Raw genomic sequence first — 13,101 nt, 5'->3', positions numbered from 1 at the left:
GAAGTGTTTGCCAGATTCAACCCACATCTGCAAATAGTTTGAGTCCTCCTTTCCTCTCCCTCCCCTCTCTCTATATATAGCATATAGAAAAAATACCTTCTTCTGCTCATTTCTCTCTCCATCCAGGTTTTTACTTGATTCCATCTGTGTCTTGTTTGAGATCTGCATCCCATTTTTTTTCCTGAAATATGCAACTGCTGCGTTACTGGTGGCTTATGTTCCAAGCTACAATAGCAAATTTAGGTTACTGTATTTTACATAATTTTTAAAGGGTTAGGTATGATTGCTTTCCTCCATTTAAAAAAAAAAAAAAAAAAGACTGTAAAGGAGAACTACTGAATGATACAAGAAAATGCAGAATATGATGTCCCCTTCACCTTTGAAGATAGTACCAATACTGATTCTGCAATTCTGCTTGTGTTTTTTTTTTCTTTTGTATTTCTACAATAACAATATATATCAATCTGTAGTTAAAATCTCACATCTTTGGTTTTCTCAATGAACACCAGTGTTTGTCTTTCCAGGCAGCTCTTTTGGCCTGAATTCCAATTCTCAGCGAACAGGAGTTACTTTAAATAACTACAAATAGATTCTTAGGACCAAATTGATTATATTTTTAAAAAATAATTATCTTTTTCCTGAGCAATCAAAAAACAGAGCACAGTTAACTTAAAATGAGCATATAAATGAAGAAAAAAGAAGTTTTCAAGAATCAGATTTTGACAATGTTATAATACCTAAATGATGTTTTCTCCCTTTGTATTATTTTTGTATTTCTGCCGAACCTTATAAAAGCCAAATTTCTCCCAGAAAAAAAAAGAGATAACCAATATCAAAATCCCTGTGGACTAAAGTCTTGTCACTTTACAGAATGTGCTGCCCTTAAAGCAGAGGAATTTTTGCTTTTTGGAACCAGAAATCCTGTAATACCAAACAAGCTGGCAAGATTAAAGGCATAACCAAGTATGCATTTTGTTCTCCTAGGTTAAAAGTATCTTGTCACTTAATAAATTGTAAAGCTAAAATGCCTATGAAAAATGGCATGATTGAAGTATTTTGAAATTCCAGAACATTCATTTTCCTTTCACTGTCAGGCATGCTGCTGGACACAACTTTTCTCCACTCAGTTTCTTTGGTTACCTTAACAGAGCTCCAGTTACTCTCTGCAAACTCATTAGTCAGCTGTATTTATAAGCTATATAATATCGTGATACAGCTGCATTGTTTAATTTGCTTTAGCCACAGAAACAGAGGTTTGATTGTTTGACAGTTTACTGAAAAAAAATCTCATTCTGCAGTTGTTAGTTTTCAGAAAAGGAAAAGAAAGAAGAACAAATGAATGAGAAGGACAAAAAAAAATCAGTTCTCCCCCTTATTTGCAAAACATTGACTCATTGAAGAACAGTGTCCAAAAAGAAAGAAAGAAAAAAAGAAGTGCAGCCCATGAGGATCTGTGGCTTCCTAAGACTGCTGAAGTGCCAGGCAGCCCTGCACAGGACAGTGCAGTGATCAGTGCTCATGCAGGCTCATTGCCAGCTCTGCATCTTGGGTGGGTGGTTTATGAAGCAGCAATTCAAAAATGAGGAAACAAAGTCACAAAAGGGCAGAGGGACTTAAGCCAGACAGATGTCAAAAAGAGCTCTTGTTAATGCTTTTAAAGAATAGATTCTCGTCTTCTCTGAAAAAGCACAAAATAGCCTCGTAAGAAAGCTAGGAATTGTCAACAACAATCTCTTCTATTGTTTAATGTCACTTCAGAACACTTTCTTACTTTAGTTTAGGTTTAAGCAGGTCCAGCTACTATTTTTCCCTGCCGTCTCTCTCCTATGGGCATGGAATTGCAGTTTGGTAATGGTAATGTCCTATTAAAAGCAACCACGAAGGAAAAAAAAAAAAAAAAGGCTAAAAAGGCATTTGTCTCTTAAAGATGCAGAATATTTGCCTAAGAGTTTCAGAGTTTTTTGCTTTTGGCATGGTACCTGTGTTCGCAAAAACTGCACCTCTTCTGTAAGCATCTGCTTCTCCTTGAAGAGCTGATTCTGCTTGTTGAGCAACTCCACCAGCTGCTGGGCCGTGGCCTGGCAGTGCTTGTCAAGCTGGTACAGCCTGGAAGAGAGCAGATGAAGGAATTGCAGCGGATCTGCGGTTGGAATTCGCTGTCAAAGCTTTGCTGTTTGCGCTGGCGGGCGCAGCTTCCCAATGCCTGTGCTGGCGGCGAGCTGAGACTAAGGCATTAGTTCCAGCATGGGCATTTTCTTTTGACCCGTTACACGAGCACTTTTAAATGTTTGCACTTCTAACGTGGGAGCCGCGTCACGACGTGCTGTTTTTGCCTGTACGTGGTGTCGGTGAAGGGCCAGGGGACGGTCCCCGTGGCTCCTCTCCCAGGGCACGGCCGCGGTGCCGCTCGGCACCTCTGCACGTGCGATCCCGCCTGGAAAACCCCCTGTCTCCATCACAGGCACTCGCACTGCTGACCCCGTCTCCCCAGGTCCCCAAACCCCTGGCACGTGCACTGAGTGACAAAAACTCTTGTTTTCTCTCCGCTGCTCTTCATAGTCTGGTCAATGTCCTAAAACTTGCCTCAAACAACAACATTTATCTAACCTGTCAGAACAAGCATAGTGCTCATTGAGTGCAGCGGCAGCAATCTCTGGGCCTGAACCTCTAATAGGGTGACAGGGATTCCTGAGGAAGGACAGAAAGAGCCCTTTGCTCCAAAGGTTCCCCCCTATCCAGGGCTGGAAAAGAGAGGGCTGTAGACAAGGCCACTCTGCCTGTATAAAAGCCAGTATTGCTTGTTATGGTCCCAGTGAGTGTTTATTACTCTCACATCCTGCCATCACTATCTGTTTGGGTCCAAAAATAAGCTGGAAATTTTGAAAAATAAAGACATGTCATTTACCCTTAAATGGAAATGTCTTTAGTTGGAAGACTGCAGATATATTTGAAGCTTCTTATATATCATAGAAACACATAGCTCTTAAACACCACTGTGCACTTGGAAAGCATGCACCAGCTTTGCAGGTGGCTATTACCAAGTAAGTTTTTGTCAAGATTAATTCTGGATCCAAACTTTGCACTTGCTTTCTTTTTTAAAACTCTCTCTTGTCCAACATATAGAGACACAGCTTCAGCTGAACAAAGCATTAAAGTTTTGTTTGTGGTTTTTAATAAAATTAGTTATAAGTTTACACTAAGAAGACATGACTTCCTGACTCTTACTACTTTCAACTCCATGTAGGAATTCTGACTTGTACAGCTGTCAAAACACAGCTAGGCTAATTGCTCTGAATATCCATGTTCTTTAGCAGGATAGTTCAAATAATAGTAAATATCTGCAACTTTCTTGATAAAGCTAACACTTAGCTGCAACTAAATTAGCAAAATTTATGTCAAAAACAGTATTTACTGCCCTGTATCTGTCAGTCCATTTCTTTGAAAGCAAATGCAAATATCTTGTAGTAAGGATTTAGCATGGGCATGTTGCATAGTGGCCTGCTACTATGTTAACCCATCCCTGCAGAATGGGATTTGAGGAACTGCAGGACCACGCACTGGGGACCAGAACAAAACTGAACGCAGCTCCGCACAAACAATAACAGCTGCTTGTAAACTTCCAAAGAAGTAAACAAAGCCCATTTTGGCAGTGCAGAATGTTCTCTAATCACGATTTCGCACTCCCTATATGTTCTAAACTATAATGTGTTATTACATGAGCCTGTTTATTCTTCATTTCCTTACCATGTGTGATTTCAGGGCTTTGGAACTTCAAAAAGCAAAACAACCTCCTCCTCCAAAAAATACCCCTACCCTTGTACTGGTTTTGTTGTGTTTTAATGCTCATGCAGGAACATTAGTTTGCTTCCAGCGCAAGACGTATGGTGATGTTTGCTGGAGGCAACACACTCGGCCTTCAGTCAGGCAAAGGAGTTCTGCTCAGAGCAGACCCTCAACCACTGTCTTTGCAGGAACACAACAACAAGCCCTGCCCCTGAGGGAGGTGAGGCCCGTGCTGGGAGGCAGAGCAGTGAAGCCCGCCAGGAGGTGGATTCTCACGGATGCGAACCGGGAGGGCTCCAGCGGAAGAGCCACCATTGCAGTGCAGGAGCACACTCCACTTCTGGCAAACAGACAGAAATCATTTCCAGCTCATATAAATTTTACATCAAAACAACACGTTCTACGAGATGCTTACAGGCAGCCCATGCAAATTGCAGAAACATTACTGGGTATGAGCCTTAGTGCTCTTTACTATAAAGCTCAATACTAATATACTATGTCATCATGTAGAATGTAATTCAGATAAGTTATTGTAAATAGAAAGGTCCTTAATTATTGAAATATTGCTCAATTATAGTCTTTTGTTTTGTAACGTTACCGCCCACCATATTACATTCGCACTGTCACTTGAACAAAGCTGAAAGAATGATGCAGAAACTGTACTTAGTTTTCCCAGCAGGCCACAACTGAACTTCTATCATCCGTATTTATCTCTAGTGCTTGAGTACAGGGTTAATATCGACCCCAGCTTGGGGTCATGATGAATAAAGATCTAGTCAGTGCAGATCTCAATCCGTGAATTCCCAAATGCTGCCTGCCAGTCTGCTCTTCCATAACTGCTGCCAAGCTGGCCCTTGGTCTGAACTCGGGGACTACCAGCCTGCTCCAGTGCATTTAGCTCTTGAGGACAGGCTCTGGGCCCTCTCACAATATCTGCTATTACGTGTGACATGTGCAGCACAGCCACACATTCCCATATGCATTGTATCTGGCCTGCCTGCTGATCTCGTAAATGATTCAAGATGAGAAATGAACAGCTCCACCCACACTCACTGTACTTCCCATATGTTACAACTGCACATCGATGCCTGCCATCATTTTTACAACTGGGTGACAGAACCTTCTGCACATTTTGCTAATACGCCCAAGCGAGGCTGCGCAGCCACCAGGTTCATTCCGGCAACGCTTCCGACCAGGCAAATGTCCTGAGCACCTGCGTGACCGCACCTCCTTCCCCATACTCATCCTCACTTCCACATTGTTAGTTATTTTTTCCACCAAAGTGGCAAGAACCTCCCAAGTAAGTGGGATGTCAAGTGGCTGCTGCCCCTTGGCCTGGGAGTGCTGCAGGGTACGAACTGACTCCAAACTCGGTCAGGCTGCTTCAAGACACAGCTTTAAGAAATGTACCATGTTTAAAGAGTTGCATTCAGACTACTTACAGGGATAGCATGAGACCAAGGGAATAGCTTCCATTTAATAATAATAATACACTTTTTTTTTTCCCTTCAAATTTCCCAAAAGAAAATTCCTATTTCAATATGGAGGTAGGCAAGCTGCTGCTTTGCAAGACAAAAGCAAGTGGTTCCACAGAAGGAACGCTAAACTGAGGCATCCTACTTGTAATGAATGCTTTAAGGTGAATGTTTCATCCTAATCCTCAATCCTTGGTGCTCGTAAGTAGCTTTGCCTAGAAGGGCCCCAAGTTCCCGTGTTGCTTCATGCTGCCCCCTGCAGAAGAGCGCACATCTCATTTGCACAGCAGTAACATTGGCATCTGAGGTTAGGCTAGCCCCTAACTGTCCAGAAATCACATGGGAAGGGTGAATTTTGCAAAACTTATTAGACAAGTACAAGCAGACAGATGATGCTGGGCCCTACCAAAAACCTGAGGCACGCGACAGCTTGGACACCAAGGTGGGTCCCGCCCAACAGGGACTGTTGCACTGTGTGCAACAACGGGGAGCTGCCCTGGCCTGTGGGCAGCAGAAGAGCACCCTTATTTTCTGTATGAATATACGCAAGGCTTTTCTGTACAAATACACACCCACCCACAAGTGGGGATCAGTCCCAGGTGAAGCGGAGGCCCTGAAAGGTTATTTATTCCTTCAGGATGGGGAGGTTGCTAACAGAGGACGCTGTCATCGCACTCTGCAGAGCTGGGGCTGCCGAGGGAGCGCGGCCGGACCGCAGCAGCTGAGCCGCCAAATCCAATAACCCGGCTGCATTTACTGGCACACGTCTTAATTAGGTTTTAATACAAGTAATCTGATAACCGCTCCTGGCCAGGCGGCGCGGGGCCGTCAGGCCCGCGAGGGCCGTCCCTGCGCTGCGCAGCGCCGCGGCCCCCATGGCCGCCGCGGCCCCCGACGGCCCTGCCCGAGCTGCCGGTTGCCATGGTAACCGAGGGCCGCCGCGGCGGGGGCCGCGTGGTGCCGGGCGCCCAGGGGCGGGTGGGCGCCCACCAGAAGGGCGCCGTGGCGCTCGCCCCAGGGAGAGCGTGCGCTGCCGCGCGGAGAAACAGCATCTCCCTCGGGGAGCGCATAAAAGCGCCTGCCTCTTGGTTCCTGACAGGGTCGGGGACGCGCGGTGACGGCCTGCGGGCGGCATGCAGTGATGGCCTGCGGGCAACGCGGTGCCCAGGCGCTGCTCCCCAGGGCAGAAGGGGCCGCAGCGCCGCCAGCATCCACAACTCCTCAGCCACGCGGTCAAAGGAGACCCTGCCCCAAAACGAAGGCAGAGAGACACTCGTTAATAATCTCAAGTATTCTTAACATACCATGAATTTTAAAAAACAAATGCTGGCTTAAACACAAGTTGACTTTACAAACAGGGATCAAGCCCATTAGAAAAGGGTATAAAACACAGCAGACTACCAGCGCACTTCTGCCCACTATCTTTTTTTTTTTTTTTTTTAACAGTCATCTTGCAAATTTTCTACCACGTACTAAAATGATAGAAAGCTTTTAAACTGTGGCCCTTCACAGAGAATGTCCCAGGGACACAAATTAGATGCATGCTCCAATACCTGAGCGTTAGGAAACACCAGTGTGGAGATTTTGTACGTAACTTCTCCCACCTCTGCAGTTGCTCCTCCACAGTCATCCTCCACACGCCTACTCCGTCCCCTTTGCATTTTTGCTTCTTTAGTAGCCAGGCTCTCATTTCTACAACTCCCTCTGACCACAACATGCCCTCCAGTCTCCACATGCCCCCCCCCCATAATCATTTCCACCACCATCTCTTGGGGACTTATGCCCTTCAATGGGGCAGGGAACGAAACGTGATGCTCTGACAGCAGCATGGTCCGACCCATCTACCAGCTCCGGTTCAGCACCCTGCGCCATGCAACTGGGACATTTCCAACAGAATTCCTCTATTTCACAGAACTTCATACTTGCTTCTTTCCTTGAAATGGTTGAAAGGTTTCAGCTAAACTGTAATTTTTGGCAGGCCTAATAAAATGAAGAAGAAACTTCAGCAACGTCTCCAAGCAAAAGGCATCACTCAGCCTCAAATACAAACTCTGGCGATGGCAGCTAGCTCTTGACACAGGCACTGCCAAAGGAAACCACCTGCAATAAATCACTGGGTGAGGCTGCTTGCCTGCGCGAGGTTCTTTGGCCGCCACAGCCAGGCCGAGGTGTACGGCGAGCGCACAGTCCTGGGAAGAGAGGACTGCCCTACTGCAGCAGTGGTAACTACTCCCACCCCCTCTGCTGGGACAGCAGTTTGGGTCCCCTCTGCTTCCCTGCTCAGATCTGCTGTGTTTCTCTCACCCTTTTCTGAGGCAGAAGCAGCCTTTTTCCCTAAGGCAGCTTCAAACTTACCACCTCTTCAGGTCTTGAGACAGCTCTGCAGATAACTTAAAGTCAGTAGTAAAAAATGGTTCTCATAAGCATCTGCACTTACATTGTGGCTTGCAATATTCACAAATTCACACAGTAAATTCTGAAGTAAGTAGGTGAGAGTCTGTAAATTTAGAAATACGGACACAGAAGAATTATAAGCCAAAGCTTCTCTATTGCCCTATATTGTTACTTAAAATCTTGAGCCACAGATCAGGACCTCAAGACAACCTTTAGTCATCAACATCTGAGAGAAAACATGTCTGCATATGTTCCCCAAAAACATCCATATTCTCTGTCCTTCAAATAAGCTCCACTTCCCCTTCTAGGTTCAGAAGAAAAACATCATGACCCACATTTTTGCATATTAGAAAAAAAAAATAATTACTAGTCTCCTAGCCAGGAGAACAAATCTCCTGAGTTCTGTCATGTTTAAGTCCTGACTTTCACTGAGACATGGGGAGAGAGTTTGTGGTACATTACAGAAGGTTTCTACAGCATTTCCCACCCGTATGAAACTGGTACCAAAACTCTGTTGCTATCAAAAAGGTCAAGATGCTCAAGTTTTGGAAGATGAGGAACGCAATCAAAACCCTTTATGGTTCAGTGAGGTAAGCACTTCCTACTAGCAACTTAATATCCCATGCACCGATTGGAATCAGGTGCCTATGACAAAAATGTCCATGTTTCACCATGAAAACTTTGACTGAGGTGGTTTTCTATTGCTTAATTTTTAATGTGCATTAGGTATTTTTCATGTGTATAGGTGACCGCAACATTTCCTCTAACTAAGGGTACTCTAATTTTTCCACACACTCTTTAAGAAGTGCCAGCATTACATTTTCTCCAAGAAAATAATAATCTGCTCCTCCATTACAATTATTACAAGTAAATAGGCTTTAATTAGAAGCTGACATAACAACAGTAGCTTCTACTTTGTTTTAGATGTCATCACTACTAAAACTATTAAAAAATAAAATTATTTTCACTTCCACAGCTGGTCCAACAGGTTAAGCAAATAGATCATGAAGGAAACCTGAGTTCTGATCTATTCTTGGGCTTCCAATAGAAGAATGCTGAAGAGGAAACATTATCAGCACGCTTTTTGTTAGGGGCATGTAGCAGCTGGGCTTAGCTGATATGATAGTCACTTTTAGCACTCCTGGGTTTTGACAGGAAGGAAACAATTAAAAGAGAAGGGATGGCAGGCTGTAAAAGATATGGGTGAAAGCTTCATTAATGTTTGCTTGTGTTTGAATCTCTAGCTGGAAGAGGAAGATATTCTTTTAAGGGAATTCAAAATAATACAACCTATAGTAAGAATTCTTGATAGGCTTTGCTCTTGAGAAAAGTAGTCTAGTTACTATTTTCTGCTTATGGCTGGAAAACATTTAATAAAATGATTATCCCAACCATTTAGAGAGAAGAAAAAAAAAAAAAAAAGAGGCAAGAAGGCAGGGCTTGCAGCAGATAATGCTAGAGAAAATTATTGGACATTTTAGTCAGCTTTTTTTTTTTTTTCTTTTTAATGTGCTCACCCCTCCCTGATTATGTTATGTGTCTAGCAGAACAGAGACTGCACAACTTTCCAGTTAGGGATCTGAATTTTGATAATGTTACAAGAATAAATATCTTACCAAGGTTTTAAAAATGACCTCTAGTATATAGGGACCATTCCACAAGGTACATATATGCACAACTGGAATAATTTTACCTGTATTTGCCTTAGTAGGTACAACACCTCTTGTGATTGTTTTACTTTTTATAAACATGTATTCCACTTTCCATATCATTTAATACAATTCCTTTTGTTTCTCTTATTACCGGACAAACATGAGCATGTCCACCCAAAACAATCATCACAGTTATTTGACTTGGAGACAGGAAGCATTTTTTAGTGCAATCCACCCAATCTGAACTCTTTCCTTCAGAAACACTTTGCCTTTAAAAAGAAATTCCCAGTGTGAACCTCATCAGAAGCGACATGTAACAGACAGTACATGTGGTGTTTGGGCAGGCGACAAGAGAATCAAAAAAGAAGTCTTTGCTTCTATTCTACAGCATGTGCAGAATGTACATGTGGCCCAAGCTGACATCAGGCGTTTAAAGCAAAAAAAAAAAAAAAAAAAAAAAAAAAAAAAGCTGATAAAAGCATCAGCTTCTGTTAACTTACTTTTTCAGTCATTGTCTTAATTTAAAAAATGCTACTGCTAGAAAGGGTAGTGCAGTTGAACCAACTGCTTTGGTTGTTTCTGACAGTGGCAATTACAGACTAACTGCACAGCTTTGAGTTCAGACCTGCAGTCCTCCCCCAGCCCAGACCCTAGGTGCAATTAGCAAGGACCACAGGCACTGCATTACCGAGCCTCTGCTTGTTTATGTCTATAGCTATTAGTACCTTAGTCTGAAAGGTAAAATGTTTCACACTAATGACCCTATAAATGGGAGCTCAATAATGCCAGGTATAGTCTTTACAGTAAATCGGGTCTGATTTAAACTGCAAAGACTTGCAGGTACCAATACTTACGTACCAGAGTCCCTCAAAAACAGTCTTGAACATAAAAACAAGGCTGCTGTGCTACATAGTGTGACTGCTATAAAAATAAACTATAAAAATATGAAACACAAAGTGTTAAATATCCAGGTAGGTTTCACTCATTAGTTTCTTTGCTTAAACCCCATCACTCTTATTTGCTACATCAAAGGTGCAACTATGCTCCTCTTTTCAGCAGCATCTTAAAAGAGTCATTTTGCTCTGGCTGGCTGTATCTACACTCACTTATATTCAGGCTTCACACTGGGTTACTGTGATTTTCACAAGTCACAGTGAAAGCAATGATAGATGGAGACTTGTCTGGACTGTGCTTTTATGCTTGTGACATAAAAGAGGAGGAATATGACGTTAGCTTGATGACAGATGACTTTTCTGCAAAGACTATTGAAATGGCTGTTTTCCATACATGGGCCTGTTGCTTTCCTCGCAGACCAGATTGTCCCTATTTATCAATGCAGAACCCCAAGCCAGATTATCCCCCCCTCAAATACAGTTTTATTTCATATGTCCATTTTCCAAGCTCATTCCCTCTAAGAGACAAACCCAGGAATGGTGGGAAAATGCTGAGTGGGGATATGGAGAAAGCTGGGAGGCAGGTCCCAGCAGTAGATACAGTGAGTAGAGGATCCATCGGATGTGCACAAGGAGGGAAATCAGAGCTGTGCTCAGACAAGGAGGGATTTACCCAAGGGACCGGCGGAGCTTTCAGTCTCTGCGTTTCAGCCCTTAGGGCCGGCTGGTGGCAGGTGACCGCTGCCACCTCCCCGGGAGCTGCTGCCCGCAGGCCGCACAGCGCTGCGGCCCGGCCCCACGGCCCCTGTGCCTCACAAGCAGGTGAGAGGCAGAGGTGCGGTGTCCCTGAAATGCCAGCTGGGGCGAGGGGTTGGCAACATGGAAGACCACAGGTCGAGGAGAGGGCAAGGGAGCCAAGGCAGATGTTGCCCTGGGACCAGCTGAGCGGAAAGGAACTGCATGCTGAGAAACCAGAGGTCAGAAAACAGAGGAGGCAGGAAGACCTGAGCTGCACCAAGCGCTTTACAAAGTCCAGCTCTTACGAATATGCAGAACCACCCAGAGTTTTGTTTTAAACTGCTAAAGCACGGTGAATTTGCATGTGAAGTTTGGGGAAACCGTAGTTATGTAGGAACACTGAGGCAAAACAGCAAAGCATTTCAGAGAAAATACATTTTTAAAAATAATTCTTTGTAAGAGTATTTTGGGGTGTAAATGTATTAGTTTGGCTGCGCTCTGCATTAGTGCATCAAGCCTAAACGTTGAGCTCAATAATTACTACAAGAGAGAGGAATTTTATTGCTCTTTTAAAGGCAAATATAATCATAGCTATCTTCTAAATAACCATTAAACCCTCTGCAGTAAGGAATATGACTGCAAGCAGGCTGTTGGAGGTGACCACCACAGCCAGCAGGAAGGGCCAGCTCTGCCTTCCCGCTGACAGCAGCTTAGGCGCTGGCCAAGAAGAGCTTCCCGTGTGCCCGTAGCTGCAGTGCAGGAGCACCATGGAGCCCACGGCCACCTCCAGTCACCTCCCAGTCACGGGACTTTTCCCATCAGTGCATGGGAGCCGCGACCAGCCCTCACTGGACCCCGCAAAGGTATCCACCACCCACTGGCGTTCTCCAGCAGGAGGACTCGGCCTGCCCAGAACTGCGCGTGCGCGCACACACTCCTCTGCTCCTTGCCACTGTATTTTAATTATTGCCAAAGTTCAGCAAAACTATTAGCCTTTTCTTTGCAAGTTACAAGAGAAATTACTCATTTTCTTGACAGAGCTCTGGTGTATGTAAGAAAGAACAGTTCTCCATAGATTACATGAAAAGTTCTTGCTTAATTTTGTCAGGTCAGTTATCCTTGTTTTACTTCCCCCTGTTATATTCTTTTGTGCTGAACAACTGCTAAGGTTCTACAAACAAGCACTGGAATAGGAAGTTCAAAGTCTTGATTTGTGGGTGCTGACCGTTCTCACTCATGTCAAGTAGTTGGACTATTAAAATTAAGAGCCTAAAATTATTAGTAGTAAATTAAGAGAATTAAGAGAAATTAAGCTGCACCTCTGTATTTAATGAGAGATGGTGAGATGGTCTTTTTTTTTTTTTTTTTTTAACCCTAAGTAAAAGCAAAATGAAGAGCAAGAAATCCATCTATTATTAAACAGTTAGTTGTTCTTTAGACTCAGTACCCCGTGATGCTGCTTCGGCATAAACAAACCATTATTCATAACTCTCTCTTAGGGAACCTTCACTGAGGTATTCACTTTTCTGGGTCAAACGTGCCCTTTTGATAACGCACACCACTACATTACCCACACACATGTGAATAGCACAAAGACTGAATTTTTGAGTGAACTGGGAGGGTCAGCAGGTGATCCAGGAGCGCCAGAGGCTCCACAGGGAGATCACCAGTTGGACTCCTGCCTCCTGGAGGTGCTGGTGGCATCGGCGCAGCTCCTAGTGGACAATGTCCACCCCGTGCACAGCGCAGCAGCCAACGCTAAGCAATGACCAGGTCGGCAGAAGGGACCCGGGCCTCCCTCCTGACGGAGGCTACTTTTGGTGAGTGTTGAGAAACATATGCAGGCTTGAGCAGGGGGCACCAAGGCAGCGCAGGAAAAAAGCATGTGCTGCTCTAACTAAACTGCAGGTTAAGCCGAAGACTGCTGTTTCCTAAGCTCCAGATAAGGAGCCTTCTGGACAGTAAGGAAAAAAAAATCAAGAGAAAAAAAAAAAAAGGAAAGAAAGAGCACTGATTGCAGTTTTATTTCTAAATTATTGAGATTTTGGGCTAAATTAGAACAGCATTCCTCTCAGTTTAAGATAATATATTTTTCAGCAAAGATCCTCTGTAGGGAAGATACTTCTGTAGTTAATGGCTTGTTTCTAATGTCTCTGAAACCATAAC

At 44.0% G+C, this 13,101-nt stretch overlaps 1 protein-coding gene across 1 annotated transcript in view; it reads right to left on the bottom strand.

The window, feature by feature from the left end:
- SDCCAG8 (SHH signaling and ciliogenesis regulator SDCCAG8) overlaps window positions 1-13,101 on the bottom strand; it is a 101,380-nt gene continuing 88,279 nt past the window's right edge. The window contains exons 17-18 of the mRNA XM_088524152.1: window positions 1,980-2,106; window positions 1-181 (exon numbers count right to left, since the gene is read on the bottom strand). Coding sequence (XP_088380278.1) covers window positions 131-181; window positions 1,980-2,106 — 178 coding nt within the window. The 3' untranslated portion in view covers window positions 1-130. The remainder of the gene's footprint in view (window positions 182-1,979; window positions 2,107-13,101) is intronic.

This window comes from Tinamus guttatus, unplaced genomic scaffold (assembly GCF_059628265.1).
Source record: "Tinamus guttatus ecotype Peru unplaced genomic scaffold, ASM5962826v1 Tinamus_guttatus_pri_ptg000208l, whole genome shotgun sequence".
Taxonomy (NCBI): domain Eukaryota; kingdom Metazoa; phylum Chordata; class Aves; order Tinamiformes; family Tinamidae; genus Tinamus; species Tinamus guttatus.
The sequence above is the reverse complement of the archived record's forward strand: the minus strand, read 5'-3'. Positions and strand labels throughout refer to the sequence as shown.